The following is a 14772-nucleotide window of genomic DNA, read 5'->3' on the forward strand; positions in this document are numbered from 1 at the left end:
TTAGAAATTCGCCTCTCGGCCATTGTGGCGAACCGTTGCAGAGCAAAATCTCCCCGTTAGTCCGGTGGAGAATAAAAAGATAATCTCCCGACGTTTTCGACAAAATCCATTTCCTGCGAAAAATTGTTATATCACTACCGGGAGAAAAAAGAAAAAACTGTCATTACACCAAAGAAATACTCGGTTTATTCAAAGAATAATTATTTAACTTAAATAACCTAGAATAAATGGGGTGCAACGTTTCTTCGGAATTATGACAATTTTTTCTCTCGGTGAAATAATTATTCCTCGAGTTAACAAAATATTTTCTTTTTCTCAGTGTTCACAAGGTACACGGTTGTCTTAAGATCATATAGATCATATATATATATATGAACTACCTAACGCCTTAAAACAACCAACTTTTTTTTTCTATGCAACTTTTCGACGTCAAAGGCTTCATTTTCGGGGAAATTTTATTTAGCGGATTTTATGGTTAGAGTTTTGCATTTTTTTAAACGAAGGACAGAGAGAGAGATGTGGAAAAGTGACTGGAATTTATAGTCCTCCTGCGCGTCTTCCGTTTCCGCCGTTATCGATCCCGGTCTACGTGTCTTCCTCGAGGTAAAAAGCGGATGGGTTAACTTTTCCTCCGTTTCTCTCGGCACTCGTAACGGCGAAAAAGTCGCGCTTTTATTTCGCTATCCGGTTTCACGTCACTCCGCGGGGCGAATTTCCCCGTGGAAAGGGCGGCCGTCGTCGTAGATTTAAAATGGCATCAGCCACGCATTTCGCACTGCGCGTCTGAAAAACTCCGAAGGAGTTTCAACGCAAAGCTTCCGCCATTGTTTCGTCGGGCGGCCTAACCTCAAATTTCCTCCCAAAGTCCCGCTTCCACGTGATGGAATTATTAAATACGCTCCGTCCACATCCATACGTGAAAATATAAATTTCGTTAATTAATGTTGCATAAAAAATGCGAATGTCAATACATTGAAAAAACCATACGTATTTCGCTAGATAAACATATCACGAATAAAATATTGCAGCTTTAAGAAAAACGCGTAAAAATGTTTTTTCATTTCTTGAAAATTTCGTTAATTAATGTTGCATAAAAAACGCGAATATCAATACATTAAAAAACCCATACGTATTTCGGTAGATAAACATATCACGAATAAAATAATGCAGCTTAAAGAAAAACGCGTAAAAATGTTTTTTGATTTCTTGATCATTTCAAAGTGGTAAAACCCCTTAAGAAACCCGGTAGAGTATCGAGCCAAGTACATTTATCAGAGAGTATCGCCTTAACAGCGGCCGAGATAAAGATAAGGATAAAGGAGCGAAATGGCGGAAACGATTCCCAGGACCGCACGTCGCACGGCCGGGTGGTTTGGATTTTTCGGGATTCCGGGATTTTGGGAGCATGGCACGCTCCGGTGCCCTATGTCAAAGCCGATCGGAATTAGCCCGGACCACAAAAGGGAGTCGGAGGGTCGAGGAAGAGACGTCATCGCGGTAGGCAATGAGGATTAGTACTTTTGCATAATAAGGGATGAGTGCAGGAGGCCCGCTCGGCCGTCACTAATCCAAGGACCCCTCGGATTTTCACGGGACAACGAACTCTCGGAATCCCGGCGAATCCTGGCCCGAGGTCCCAGTTCCCTGCGTGCCACCCACGAGCTGAAAAAAAAATAAATCCAAAAAAAAAGCGAAATAATTCCCTCCGAAATCCCGAGGGAAATTCGTCGAAACGGCGACTCGCGACTTTTAACGCCACATCTGTCGGCGGATATTTTTTTTCCCTTTGACAGACCGACCGAAATCCCTCATTTTTATGGGTTTCATTGTTCCAGTATTACCACCTTAAACTGGTATGAAAGGGTCATTACATATACATAAAAACCTTGAAATATTTCTGAAACCTTTCTCCAACCTGTATGCACGGATTATATCTTTACCGGATATATATATCGTGCATCTGCGGCATCCGCCATATTGGAAACGTGAAATTATAAAGAATTTTCAACGAAAACGGCAGTTTAATTTACTATTCCTTAACCCTTTGGCTACTAAGAGCGCCTAAAGGCGTCCGACGTTTGGTCCAATATTGCCTGCACGGTCAGACGAATTTCGCCCATATGTCGTACAATTGTGATATTCTCCATGTTTAAAACGTAATTTACCGATTTTTTATTATTTCCTCCTGGGCTTGGTTGTATAGTAAACATGCCGTATATATCGTACATTTGTGATATTCTCCATGTTTAAAACGTTATTTACCGATTTTTTATTATTTCCTCCTGGGCTTGGTTGTTGCAGTTAAACATGCCGTATATATAATACATATGTGGTATCCTCCATGTTTAACACGTAATTTACCGATTTTTTATTATTTTCTCCTGGGCTTGCTTGTATAGTAAACATGCCGTATATATCATACATATGTGGTATTCTCCATGTTTAAAACGTAGTTTACCAATTTTTTTAATTATTTTTTCCTGGGCCTGGTCGTTCTAGTGTTAAATAAATGCGGCCAATTAAACGACTTAGTTCAGGGGGGAATATTTTGGTCCTTGCGCGACATCCTGGAACCGCTCGCATCCGCTCTCCCCGGGGAACCTCGTAGACGGGAAGAATCGAGTCCGACAGGAATCGAGGGGAGCCCTCGGCGACCGCGGCAGACATGGCGTCGACATCCATCGGTGGAGATCGAGGTGTGGGGCCGAGGTGGGAGGGTTACCCACAGCCTTCATACTTTCATAACGCAATATCCCCGCACTCCACCCGCGCGCCCGCAAAGGACGAGCGGGTTCCCACCTCGCGGAGTGCACTTTTATCCAAAAAATTCCTGGGAATAAAAACGATCGAATAAAAACCACCTACGAAGTAACAAATAATAACGTGAAAACCACTTATCCACTTCCTGCAGATTTCCAAGTATTCCTCTGCTTGGAAAGTTCCAAGTCTTAGCGACAAAATAAAAAAAGCGTACGAAAGCATCAAAACATCAATGAAACTTTCCTCCAAAGTGGACGGATTAATTTCAAACATTAACAAGTGATTATGGAGATCCTGAAATTTGTCGAAGAGAAAATACGTCTTAACCCTTTGCGGCCGGAGCTCTTACGACATACGGGCGAAATTCCTGAATACGTGCAAGCAATATTGGACCAAACGTCGGACGCAAGGATTAATCCCAGAGAAGAACCAAATAGAATTTTTCCTCGATAAATGAAATTTCATGAGTTTCAGGATGTTTCTAGGGACCTCGTAATCACGTGTTGAAGTTTGAAACGGTGCGCCCAGTTTTGAGAAAAATGTTATATGTGCCCATAATTATGAAAGTGGTCTAAGTCAAAATTAAAAAAAAAATGAGTTTATCAGTTATTTCACGCCATATTATTTCAAACGAAATTAATTCAATGTAATTTCGAAACAAAAAATATATGACTTAGACCACTTTCATAATTATGGGCACATATAGCACTTTTCACGTTCCTATATATACAGAGTGACCCTTTCGTATCGCCTTAAGGTTAACCCCGAGTGCGCATTTTGCGGGCTCCATCCAGAGGTTACTCGAGCGCTAATAAGCACACTGCGCATCCCGACGCGCAGCGTGACGCGCCGCGTCCTCGCGGAGTAGGTACGGCTCGCGCGTGTCCCCGCAGTCGCCGGTCGGCTGCGTGCGAGTTTCTCGGAGCCGAGAAGGGAGGGCAGCCATTGGTGGTAGCGAGGCCGTATACCTGCAGGAGCGCGCGCACACATCCACGGCCGCTCACCGACGCTCACTCCCACAGGTGGCGCGTCACGTACATGCGGGCGGGTCCACCACGCAGGCGCGGGCAGCTGTCACCTTACACCCATGGACGGGGCAGCATGGGACTGGGGCGGCCATTCTCAACTTATCTCTAGGATCTTTGTAAACACGTGAAATCCGAGTATTCGAGCAGTGGCGTAGAGCGCCGGGCGCCGGGTGGCTCGAGCGCGGCGGGCCGCCGGCGATTGGCCGATTCCGTTGGAGCCGCGCGCGACCGGCCGTTTCCGTTGGACCGGCCGGCGCGCCGGGCTCCTCGCCAGGGTCGAGGAGAACAGGGCGGCCCGCGGGCCCGCAGGACGCGCTCCGCGCCACTCGCGTCTCCTTGGCAACCGAGAGACCGTGGACTACGTCACTAAGTGGAGCACATCTTTGTTCCGAGCTAACAAAAGGGTCTTTAAGGGAACTGGATGTCGCCCCCCGACGCCCCCGCGCGGTCCGACGGCTCCCTCTTCTTTCCGCCCCCGCCGGACCCTCCTTGGGGGTCGTTAGACCGTGGCTTTAAATATAAAAGGATTCCAACCAGAAGGGGTGCGCTTCGACACGTGCGCGCCCGCGCGGTTATCACGTCGGATTAATCCCGAGATGTAATCGCTGCTCCCGCTAATTGTTCGTTATGTTTCGATTATTTCCAGTTATTATCATCCCGCTCAATTAACGCAGATTAATCGCCGCGCGCTCTCCGGTTGCGGATTTCTCACCCGCCGGGAAATTGGTACGATGCATTCCAGCTCTGGATTTCCTGCTTTAAAGCCGGGAAGTATTGGATGGGGTATATGTATTAGTTTAACGTTTGATTAACCAAAGATTGCCTTTTAGGAGCGTGGACGTGTTTAAAGAAAGCCGCGAGGTGAGGATCAGCAATCGAATGGCAAAAGACGAAAACATCTCTCTCTTCCTTTTTTTACAGATTTGATAAATGATAAAACCGTGGACGCGCTCGAAGTCGCAAGGTGCCGGACCAGCCGAAATGACAAACCGAAGATAGAAAACTGGATTCTGAATAACGCGCGGATTCCGATCCTTCCCTGAGATAGTCATGCTAATGCCCTCGCTGCGATTCCCTGACAAATCTCCGCTTTGCCCTATCTTAGCAGGAACATTCGTACTCGGAGAGTGAATCAACTTCACGCGAGGCGTCCCATAAAAATAAAAAAAAATAAAAAAAATAGACGCGGTCTTGCGGGCGGGCGTATGAACACTTAATCCGCCACGTTGGAGCCCGTTATAAGCCCAGAAACGTTTAGAAACGGCAAAAAAAACGCCAAAAACGATTTCGAAACATCAAAAACGCGTATCTCCTCTGAAAAAAAAATCACATCCACTCGTGCGAGCGCTCAATTTGACGAGAAGAACCTTCCCCGTCGAGCTGGGAGCCCCGGAAACCGGCGGGAACATTAAGTAGTGCCGAAAAACACTCAAAAACGCCCAGAAACGTCTAGAAAAGCCAAAAACGATTTCGAAACATCAAAAACGCGTATCTCCTCTGATAGAAGTCAATGGTCTTCAAACTTTACAATATATATATGGAGGCTATAAGGAAGGTCCTGACACCCATAGGTTTCATTTTTCAACGAAAGATACGTGTGGTTCACTTCTGGGATAAAAAAATGTATATATATATGAAATTTCACGAGCATTGAGTTTCTCCTCAGAACCTCCATAATAGCGTGCCGAAGTTTCAAATGATTCGGAGTTTTATAAATATTTTCACGCTTTCATATGTATACTGTAGGGAAAATTTTCATTGGAATTAAGATCAGGAATTAGTTTTAAATTTTCAAATATTGTCTCTTTCTTCTCGGAGGGAGATTATCGCATAGAGGGAAAGAAGAAGAACGTGAGCCAACGTAAGGCGATTTAGTGGGTTGTAGGAGAGGAAGAATGCACATTAGGCAGGGTCCTCTCGGAGATCCCACCGATCTCTCGGCAGCTCTCGGTGGAGTCGATCTTATCACGTCGGAGACACGTTCCGAGCTTTCTCCCCGTTTCTTTATTATATTGACAGCGTCTTATTTCTATCCCGAAAGCGCGCCCTCCCCCGCGGGTAAAAAGCGAGTTAACCGCGAATCCCCGACTCGCGTGCTCGAGGCGTTTTTTATTTTTTTCCGCTAATATGTCCGATAAATAATCCCGGGGAGAATTGAATCAGATAAGAAAAATTATGCTGGCTGCGACTTGAATTGTTACTGAACAAGTTTGGTTTGATTTTAAAGGCGGTTGCGGTTTTAATATTAAAACGAGCAGCGGTTGTGAATTTAAGTAGTGCCGATACATTTACAAACACTTGAAAGTAATAACTAAAAATTTCCTGCCTGTACTGGAAATTGTCAGCAAACACTTTTGGATTTTAATGATGGTTAGATACTCTTGTAACATTGGGATGAGCACTGGATGTGGATTTAAGTTATGGCCACAGGACGGTGCAATTATTGCGCGTTATTCTACGGGGTGCCCTGGAGTGAAGCAGGTGACCCATGGAGTTCCACGTCCAGGTCGCCTGCGTCTAGTAAAATCTCGAGGCATAATTATTGTTCGAGATTTCGAAGCTGTTGAAGGCTCGGGGACCGGGACTCGCCAGACAAGAACCGCAGCTACGTGAAACATAATACAAGTTGCACCAGCCAGCCCCGAGCTCAGCCATGCGAAGCAACCAGCGGCCGAAGAACGCGACGCACGAATCAGATTACATCTTGCGTTGGCCGCTTATCTTTATTCTTCACTTTACCTCACTTCAGTTCACTTCACTTCGCTTCAATGACGATACACTGGCCACGTCTCTCCACCGGAGACAGTTTGGAGTCTTCTCCGGAGGGATGAGAAGCCCGAGAGCCTGATTCGTCGATGCACTTGTGACGTGACAACGACCAGGATGTCGGGATTAATTTCAGAACGTAGGAGACCTGGTCTTCCATAAAAAAAAAGACGCTACAGGATGATCAGTTCCCACAGAACGATGGAATTGTATCAAGGATCGAATCAGGCAACCGATGGACATGGTCTGTTGTGGGAATCAGCCGATCAGGGGTCTAAATTTTAATAATAATTAAAAAAAAATGTTTATTTCTTACCGTATAGTCTTAGACGTAGTATTCTCATTCATGCTTGCAGAGAGGCTTTCGCATTCGTCACTCTAGTCGGTCTAAATTATTCGTTATCGTTACTGCTGGTTTGTAGAAACACTGGAGTCTGACCACCCTGGGCAACCTGGATCAATTGTGGTTGTGCTTGGATCGGTGCGGCCTGAATTATGATCGGTTGATTGCTTCCTCCTTGCACTTGCATACGAATCATTTGAAGCTGTTGTGGCGTTAATTGTATCTGAAGTATTGAGAGAACATGGAGGTATTAATGAGTATTATTTTTAATGGGATTTTTGGGTAAACGTCTGTGGCCTGAATACTCACAGGTATTTGTTGTATCTCTCCGTTAGGGGTCACAATTTGTTGCACGATTTGTATACCACCAGCTTGGGAAGCGGGGGATTGCTGGGCTTGCTGGAGTTGAATAACTTGCTGACCCGATGCCTGCTGTGGGCTTTGTACTGTTACTGTTTGAGTGGCTCCTGCATTGGAGGTTTCCTGGAATGTAATAATTCGACAAAAATTAACTTCTATGTAAATTTTTTGTTTTTTCCGTCATTAACAGATTCAAAAGCTTTGATTGTTAAAAAAATGAATAAATTGTATAAGAATTTAATAATGAGGGAGAGTTAAATCTATTCTAAAACAAATTTTATCAGTCGGTTAAATAACCTTACCTGTTCGTTAGGGCTTCCAATATTAATAGTTTGTATTTGTCCGGTAGAAGGTTGTACAATTTGTATTGGCTGGGAAGGTGTACTATTATTTTGTACAGTTTGATTGGCCGAAGCTTGCTGCTGTGCCAGTTGAAAATAATAATGAACCTGATCCGTATTCATTGGAGATCTCGACGTACCATCTGACTGTGCCTTCGTCTGTTTCAGTTCGTCCCTTGGGACAATATCAATTAAGAAATCAAACTGATCGTATTTTGTTATTGCCATTGCTATATCATTTCTTTGAAGGGTGCGCCTTTTATTGTCTTCCGTATGAACCCAAGCTCTCAGCGTTAATTCGTGAATAAAAATCTCGGCTGCTTTCGAAAATAACATCGGTGCTTCGGCACTGATCATTTTAACGTCACCGTCCAATTTCATAATTTTCTTTATCCTTGCTAGTGGTAACGATTGGGTTTTCAAATCCATCTAGAAATTCAGCATTATTAGTACAGTCCAAAGAAACGTGACTTGATATAATGTCGTGTTCGAAAATTACTGTGGTAATCTTTTTAATTTCTTCCATGACTTTCGGCCAAAATGATGCCAACGCTTGTTGGGCCTCCGAGTTCCCAGGTGATGCAATTTGCAGGTCTCCATTTGAATCTCCTTCAACTTCGCTGTCTTGATTTCTGCACCGTTTAAATTTATTGTAATTATTAACTTATACAATGATTACAAGAAACATAACCTCCATGCTGCGTACCCAACAGCAGTACTTACGCATTCACAAAGAAAACGGACATCTTTCTTAGATCACAAAATCTACCATGCAACGGAATAAACTTTAGCACAGCTCAAGCACCATAGCAATTTATAAATAAATAACTCTTTTTTCTCTCTTTGGAAACTAGATTATCCGAAGACGAACTCTGTGAGTTGAGCAGTGGATATCTTTACCATAAGAAGTTCGATCGAATGTCCTTGTTGCGTGCGACAGATGGCGCGACTATACTATGTATTAAAATTTAAAAGTTGTTTAACTTCATTGGCATAACAATTAACAATTGGTCCCATTTAATTGGAATCTGTTACAGTAAGTGACAACGCCCTTTACTCTCCTTTTTGTTGTTGAAAAATTCGCATATTTATGTACAGTGATATCTTAACCTATAAAGAATGAAAAATATCAGTTTAATTCTGCCGGGTTTTAAAGACAGTCAATTTTTGAAAGACATGATTCAACACGTCTTTTGCTGTATGTGATCCAGAATCGTTGATTCTTATTATTTCCCCAAATTCACGAATGTAATACTCCAACTCGGTCTCGTTAGACGAATCGTTCATGGCCATATATTTGTTGGTGAGTTGCGACAATTTTAAGAAATCGGAACTGAACGCCTCATCGAGGTCGAATAACTCCAAGGCAGGTGGTGGAAGTTCTTGGAAACTCGGTGGAAAAACCTATTAACAGAAATCACAATTTATTTAGGTTATATTCATCGATGAAGAAAAATGTATAGCATGTCAAGTTATTTTGTCATACTGAGGCTTGTGTCGGAGGCAACGGAGTTTCAAAATGTGGAGCAATCAGAGTCAATGGTTCGTACTTTACTCCTAAGACTTCATAAGCCTTGATACATGCAGGTACCATATTTAGATTTATGGAATATAAATGATGCTTGAACAATTTTGTATATTCCCAAGGTATATCAATATTATCTAAATCTTGCGTGCAAACTTTTGGATTGTCGGCTTGTTGCGTTGTGTCTGGTACAAAATTATACTCCCAATACTGTAACAATGAAATATGTGTTAATTACAGCTTAAAACTATTTTACTGGGTATACTTACGTCAACGTCATCATGTTGAACACGTTTCATGGTAATTTCTGAGGTCTCAAAAAATTCAAAGAGCAATTCTCGCAACGAGTCATTCTTTTCCTTTTCAATGTAAGCATCCGTAAAAATTCTAGAGGAACCCAAGACTACCAATTTCCCTGCATTAGGATTTGCGGTACAGAAAGCACATATTGGTCTATTTGTTGGGATCGCAAGGGAACCACTCGACAGAGCGACGACGGAAGGCTGTACAACGTTTAATGTAGCTCCATATGGATACAGAAATTTTAAATCTCTGAAAATTGACAGAAGTTAAATAAATAACGCTTGTGAAGGTATTTTCTGAACAATTATACAAGAATGTACTTACACATATTCTTCATGATTTTTAACAAAGACTGATTTGTTTGAAAGTCCTTGCGAAACTAGACATTCCTTAGGATGCAGCGATTGACTATAATTCATTCGCACGACACTATCTATAAGTTAAGGTGTATAATTATTATGTCCAACATTTTCAAAAGACCTTTATGGTGTACAGGAATTGACTAGCATACTTAACCATTATTAACCATAATTCCATATTCTTCAAGTAGAAAGTTAATATTAGTATTGAATCTTTTTTCTCCACCTTCGCCCAGCATTACGAGAACGTGTCCTCCTGAATTGATAAACGTTCTAATAGCGATTATCTCGAGTTCAGTAAATTTATTTCGCGGTCCAGGTAAAACCAAAATTTTCCCATTCATCAGTGACTCTTCCGATAAAACATCACTATTTCTAAACATAGTCAAATCATACACTGTTACCAAAAATCCCATTTTAATTAATACGACACCTAACTAATAAAGCACAACTTACTCTACAAATTTCCATTTCGGCTTGAGTTTCCTTTGTAGTATTTTAAATTCCTCGTTAAGTTTTCTCTCATTTTTGGATATGTCAAAAATGATGACATTTGGGTTATTATCACTGGCTTTAAACACAGAAGTCATTTTAATTGTTCACCGAGAAAGTCAAGTCTCGACGATAACGCGCAACAATATTGGACACGTGTTGATATTTTTTATTAGTGATACGTAATTGACGTTGCATTGTCAGGTATTATAGAGCATTGTAAATCAGAAATATGACGCTTGAAATGGTTGCCCATAGCAACCGAGTTCATAGCAAAACTCGAGTTCTGATTGGTTCAAATTTCCGCTCTTGATCAGCTATTGGTTAATAGAAATTCATTTGTCATGTGACATATGCACTTGTCAGCTGACAATTACAATTCATGATAATTTGCTTCCTACAAAAACAAACCCTTAAGAAGAGTAATCGAAAAATTAATTTTGTTTTGAAATCACTTCTATTATTCAGAAAACATGTAACAAATTATCTATATTACGCCTTCACATTATATATGTAAATTATTTACTAAGGTAGAGTTCTCGTTAATTCAGATTTTGTTCCCTCTTTTGGGATATTCTATATTTTCGACACGCTTCCGGGCAATGCCGTTCAAGGTACCTTCTCTGGGAAAAAGCTTTAAAGCAAACTCCACAACGCCACTGCCACTGATGGTGGTTTCGAGTCCTCTGATGTGCACGTAGGTTCGAACTGTGGAAATAATGTACGTTAGAATAATCAGACTCCATAAGAATCATTTAATGTAGTCTCAATTACCGGTCTGCAAAAGATTTACGACAAACTGGACACTCGAAAGGTCTTTCGCCAGTGTGGAGTCTGAGGTGCCCTTTTAACACCCAAGGGCGATCGAAACTCTTATGACAGTAAGGACAATAATGCAGCGCCTTGTTTCTCTTCCAATTAAGTGAGTTTCCGGTGTCAGAACCTGCTTTCTCTTCGGTGTACCTCAAAGAATCAGATCTCGCTGAGTCTATAGATTTATTACTTGAAGATGGAAGTATCGTAGGTGACTGCCTTGCGTCGATATTTTCACAGTTGTCAGAACACGGTAATTTGTTCTCAGGTTTGCAAATATCTGTACAAGAATCCAAGTGTGCGTTTTGTGGACGTAAACATTTTGTCATTTCAGCCTTTTCTACATATCCTTCGTCATTATAAGAGTCTTTCTGACGATTAGCAGCGGAGAAGTCATCGTCGGGTGAAACTGATTCCATCTCCGTTGAAAAATCAACAAAGGGTAACCCCAACTCATCAGGAATCCTCGTACACCAAAGCATGCTGTCATCCCTCTTGAAATTATAGCGTGTCATAATAGGTAGTCTCGGACAAGTCCACATATTATTCGTTTTAGGTGGTACCTCCTTGGCTTTGTTCTTCTTTTTAGATTCACTTTGTTGCGGTAACCACAGTCCAGCCACATCGACATCTGAAAAGAAGAAAGAAATTTCCCTTCGCTTAAAACTGATAAATAAATTATAACGAAAGAGACAGACTTTCGTTTATTGGGATTATCGGAGAGTAAAATTTTTAGCTGACTCGTTGTAGCTGCTTTTAATACATCCTAAGAAAAAAAGAAGACAGAACTGACACTCCCTCACCTTATTCGATTACATCTAAGTTTGTCGAGTTAAATAAGAATTCCATTAATTACCTTCGTGGCAGTGACCCGTCTTCTGATACCTCGTCATGGACTTTATTAAGCACCGTGGCATATTTAATAATTTCCTCTTATAACAGAAATGGCAATTAATAACGAATAACCGATAAAGAAACTTCACTTGATCCAACTGTTGCTAGGTTCATGCTAATGTTCCATTTCGGCAGATTGGAGTCACGATAGTGCTTTGTTTTTCGCGCTACATAAATTCTCTTTGAATTGAAGAGCGGTTACAATAGAGATGAGTTGGGAGATTGCAGTGTAGCGCGATCGCGTCCTGTGCTGCGCCCCAGTGGAGGATGCGGACGGCTAATGTATTGGCCACCTGTTACCCCTCAGTGGCGGTTCAATACATGTCAATACATGTCCGGTCGAGGCTCGCGCAATTGCGATGATATATACAGGGTTTGAAGCTTCAACCCATTCACCAATTCAATTATCATAAATTCGCATAGGATTTAATCACTGGTTATATTCTCGGTTATATTACCCGGGTAATGTGACGCACTAGAAACTGTACCTACAAGTTCTAATATCGAATTCTTTGTACCAATTCTCAAGAACACCGCAAGTAGAGACAAGCACGTAAAGTTCATTAAATTACAAGACACTGTGTATATATATTTCGGTCGTACGAAAGACAAGTGGGGTATAAAAAATGGTATACCTCTTATGTAGCGTTCCATAGAAAGTTGTACATACATGATCAGACTTCATCATTGTGTTTCGCCATATAAAGTTGCACCAAAGCATTTAAAAATATACAAGGAAATTATACAATAATATACACTATAAAAATTGTACGTTGCTATGTCGCAATATTATGTCTTTTGAGCGTCTGATTATGGATCATGTCGACGATCTGAACAGGGAAAGGTCAACTAAAGTATGATCTCATTTTTGAAATTCCTCGTTAGCTCCTTGTGCGGTAAGACAATGGAATTCAGTAGAATCTTCTCAGAAGCTACCGACACTCTAGTACCTGAAAGGAGAATTAAAATCAATTATGACATTAATCTCTCTAAAATTCTCAGAATAATGAACTATAAATTACCAAGGATCGTAATCGATGGATTCAGCTTTCCGTTGACATTGAATAGTGGTGGGTTTTCCATTTTAGCAAAGGGTTTATCTGGATTGGGATCACAGGGAGTGCCTTCGATTCTTGCCCACTCCCCTATTCGACTGTTAGTGCCCAGAATACTGTATAAAACTATCGAGTGAGCCTGGATAATAGCGTTTGAGAGCACTATAGATTCCAATATTCTTACTCCAGAGCCAATTTGTACATTTGGCCCTATACTAACATTTGGACCTATCTGTAACGAATAACAATGTTTTTATCAATTACTATTTATGTAAAACTGTTACCTAATTTGTAACCACGGTTGTCTGTTTGAGAAAAATTCTTACTACAGCTGAAGAATCAATACTAGCAGATGGGTGTATATAAACATCTCCAATAATTTCACATGCACCATTCGATACAGGAACAAGCCGATCGGGGTGCTTCGATCTATACAAAGCCAAGTAATGTCGATTTGCATAGATCACCGAGCCAGCGGTTTTCATTTGTGACCACCAGTTTTTAACCGGGAGAGCACATATGCGACCCGATCCTGCTAGCCTTGTTAGAATGTCTTGTTCTAACGAAATATATGCTGAATCCTTGCCATTACCATTTGTTTGTCTATTGGAATAAAACACCTCATTAATATTTATATAGTAAAAGAACTTGTTTATGAAAGAACGTCTGAAATACTTGGCAATCTTTCGACACTAGATTTATATTATATGGATTTTTTGTTGAATTAAGAAATGTAGCACGTTAAACATGCGAGAATTGATTCAAAGAAAGTTAGAGACACATGTAGGATGATGAAATGAAATTTCGTGAAAATATTACAAAGGGCTCCACTAGTATTTGTAGACGTACAGATAAATCTCCTGTAGGTCTCTGGAGTAGAAGAAATCCGCCATTACTTGAAAAATATTCAATGAAGTAACATAAATCCCACAATTAATTAGCGCAGAGACAATTGTTGAAGGTTTCTCCACGTAATGAGCTACTTCACCATTTTTACCCAAAACCATGCAGCCATAATTTACCGACTGCTGGCGTGTAGCTTCCGTGGCCATAATAGTTAACAGTGGTTGTTTATTCCTATGAGACTCAAGTAGTTCTTGAAGTGGAAAATCAGCGCAGACATCGCCATTCATTATAAAAAAGAACTCAGGGCTGCCAGCGCGGATTTGATCTCGGAAATGATACATGCCACCTGCCGTACCCAGAGGTATAAACTCTTGCAAGTATCGAACAACCAAGCCATAAGTACTAGTCATTTCTTCTATAAACGGTTGCAATTCACTAGCATGATAGGAGCCTATTATCAAAATCTCATTGAGATTCGGTACATTAACGCAGGCTTCTATGTGATGCTGGATCATCGGCAGACCGGCAATGGGGAACAATGGTTTAGGTATATCAAGTGATAAAGGGCGAAACCTTGTTCCTGCAAATAAAACGATATATCTTAATTTAACAATCATTTCTTTACGTCCCCTGGACTATTAATGTCATGTATTAAAACAAACCTTTCAAGGGCCCTCCGATGAGAATAACGGCCTTTAACATGTTCAAATAGTTTTATTTTTGCAGAAGAATATTACCGCGCACACGTTGCCGAGCCTTTATCCTCTTATCTTAACTGTGGCTTCAAGTTAGGTCGGAATTTCACCTGACTCTTGGAATGTCACTTCTCGAGCGAATGACGTATACCTTACACGTCGAACAAACAAATCGGAAAACTTTTTGGTTAG

General features: G+C 41.3%; 4 protein-coding genes and 1 long non-coding RNA gene across 9 annotated transcripts; 1 reads left to right on the forward strand and 4 right to left on the reverse strand.

Moving 5' to 3' along the window:
- Positions 1-5845: 5845 nt before the first annotated feature.
- LOC105696233 (nuclear transcription factor Y subunit gamma) lies at positions 5846-8483 on the reverse strand. Of its 4 annotated transcripts, none has more exons than XR_002762439.1 (6): positions 8322-8483; positions 8098-8230; positions 7560-8027; positions 7207-7380; positions 6871-7120; positions 5846-6800 (listed from the first exon to the last, which is right to left on the reverse strand). XR_002762439.1 is itself a non-coding variant. In XM_023434884.1 (5 exons), exons 1-5 carry the CDS (start codon positions 8342-8344, stop codon positions 6947-6949), a joined length of 972 nt encoding a protein of 323 aa, XP_023290652.1. In that variant the 5' UTR covers positions 8345-8483; the 3' UTR covers positions 6834-6946. The 4 variants fall into 4 exon arrangements, 1 of the variants encoding a protein (XP_023290652.1); XR_002762440.1 differs by having other exon boundaries at positions 5847-6702; XR_002762441.1 differs by having other exon boundaries at positions 5847-6707.
- A 63-nt stretch (positions 8484-8546) lies between these two features.
- Positions 8547-9718, forward strand: LOC105696241. The gene is made up of 4 exons (XR_001103688.1): positions 8547-8634; positions 9031-9140; positions 9364-9423; positions 9515-9718. It is a non-coding gene; the product is annotated as an uncharacterized LOC105696241 (long non-coding RNA).
- LOC105696228 (intraflagellar transport protein 52 homolog) lies at positions 8627-10643 on the reverse strand. The gene is made up of 6 exons (XM_012418512.2): positions 10242-10643; positions 9943-10160; positions 9751-9859; positions 9393-9675; positions 9085-9333; positions 8627-9002 (listed from the first exon to the last, which is right to left on the reverse strand). Exons 1-6 carry the CDS (start codon positions 10373-10375, stop codon positions 8733-8735), a joined length of 1263 nt encoding a protein of 420 aa, XP_012273935.1. The 5' UTR covers positions 10376-10643; the 3' UTR covers positions 8627-8732.
- Positions 10644-10770: 127 nt separating this feature from the next.
- Positions 10771-12433, reverse strand: LOC105696118 (protein snail homolog Sna). 2 transcript variants are annotated; one of them, XM_012418317.2, is made up of 3 exons: positions 11947-12433; positions 11052-11721; positions 10771-10985 (listed from the first exon to the last, which is right to left on the reverse strand). In XM_012418317.2, the coding sequence occupies exons 1-3, from the start codon at positions 12005-12007 to the stop codon at positions 10820-10822; spliced, it is 897 nt and encodes a 298-aa protein (XP_012273740.1). In that variant the 5' UTR covers positions 12008-12433; the 3' UTR covers positions 10771-10819. The 2 variants fall into 2 exon arrangements, with proteins under 2 accessions (XP_012273740.1, XP_012273751.1); XM_012418328.2 differs by lacking the exon at positions 11947-12433 and adding an exon at positions 11789-11851.
- A 119-nt stretch (positions 12434-12552) lies between these two features.
- Positions 12553-14745, reverse strand: LOC105696113 (mannose-1-phosphate guanyltransferase alpha). Its single transcript, XM_012418306.2, has 5 exons — positions 14548-14745; positions 13889-14465; positions 13366-13642; positions 13007-13271; positions 12553-12934 (listed from the first exon to the last, which is right to left on the reverse strand). The coding sequence occupies exons 1-5, from the start codon at positions 14585-14587 to the stop codon at positions 12834-12836; spliced, it is 1260 nt and encodes a 419-aa protein (XP_012273729.1). The 5' UTR covers positions 14588-14745; the 3' UTR covers positions 12553-12833.
- Between the last annotated feature and the right edge of the window lie 27 nt (positions 14746-14772).

The sequence above is a fragment of the Orussus abietinus genome, unplaced genomic scaffold (assembly GCF_000612105.2).
Source record: "Orussus abietinus isolate OABI.00-Male unplaced genomic scaffold, Oabi_2.0 scaffold69, whole genome shotgun sequence".
Lineage (NCBI taxonomy): Eukaryota > Metazoa > Arthropoda > Insecta > Hymenoptera > Orussidae > Orussus > Orussus abietinus.

What these genes read in the sequence shown, in the direction of transcription:
- LOC105696233 (XM_023434884.1), bottom strand. Translation starts at nt 8,344, where the DNA reads ATGTCCGTTTTCTTTGTGAATGC. An exon ending in TCCGTTTTCTTTGTGAATGC is followed by an intron (nt 8,231 to 8,321) that starts GTAAGTACTGCT and finishes TAAACGGTGCAG; the next exon opens with AAATCAAGACAGCGAAGTTG. An exon ending in TTGGAAGCCCTAACGAACAG is followed by an intron (nt 7,381 to 7,559) that starts GTAAGGTTATTT and finishes ATTACATTCCAG; the next exon opens with GAAACCTCCAATGCAGGAGC.
- LOC105696113 (XM_012418306.2), bottom strand. Translation starts at nt 14,587, where the DNA reads ATGTTAAAGGCCGTTATTCTCATCGGAGGGCCCTTGAAAG. An exon ending in CATCGGAGGGCCCTTGAAAG is followed by an intron (nt 14,466 to 14,547) that starts GTTTGTTTTAAT and finishes TTTTATTTGCAG; the next exon opens with GAACAAGGTTTCGCCCTTTA. An exon ending in TCCATCGATTACGATCCTTG is followed by an intron (nt 12,935 to 13,006) that starts GTAATTTATAGT and finishes TTCTCCTTTCAG; the next exon opens with GTACTAGAGTGTCGGTAGCT.
- LOC105696118 (XM_012418317.2), bottom strand. Translation starts at nt 12,007, where the DNA reads ATGCCACGGTGCTTAATAAAGTCCATGACGAGGTATCAGAAGACGGGT. An exon ending in GACGGGTCACTGCCACGAAG is followed by an intron (nt 11,722 to 11,946) that starts GTAATTAATGGA and finishes TCTTCTTTTCAG; the next exon opens with ATGTCGATGTGGCTGGACTG. An exon ending in CGTAAATCTTTTGCAGACCG is followed by an intron (nt 10,986 to 11,051) that starts GTAATTGAGACT and finishes TTATTTCCACAG; the next exon opens with TTCGAACCTACGTGCACATC.
- LOC105696228 (XM_012418512.2), bottom strand. Translation starts at nt 10,375, where the DNA reads ATGACTTCTGTGTTTAAAGCCAGTGATAATAACCCAAATGTCATCATT. An exon ending in TTCAACATGATGACGTTGAC is followed by an intron (nt 9,334 to 9,392) that starts GTAAGTATACCC and finishes TCATTGTTACAG; the next exon opens with TATTGGGAGTATAATTTTGT. An exon ending in TGCCTCCGACACAAGCCTCA is followed by an intron (nt 9,003 to 9,084) that starts GTATGACAAAAT and finishes TTCTGTTAATAG; the next exon opens with GTTTTTCCACCGAGTTTCCA.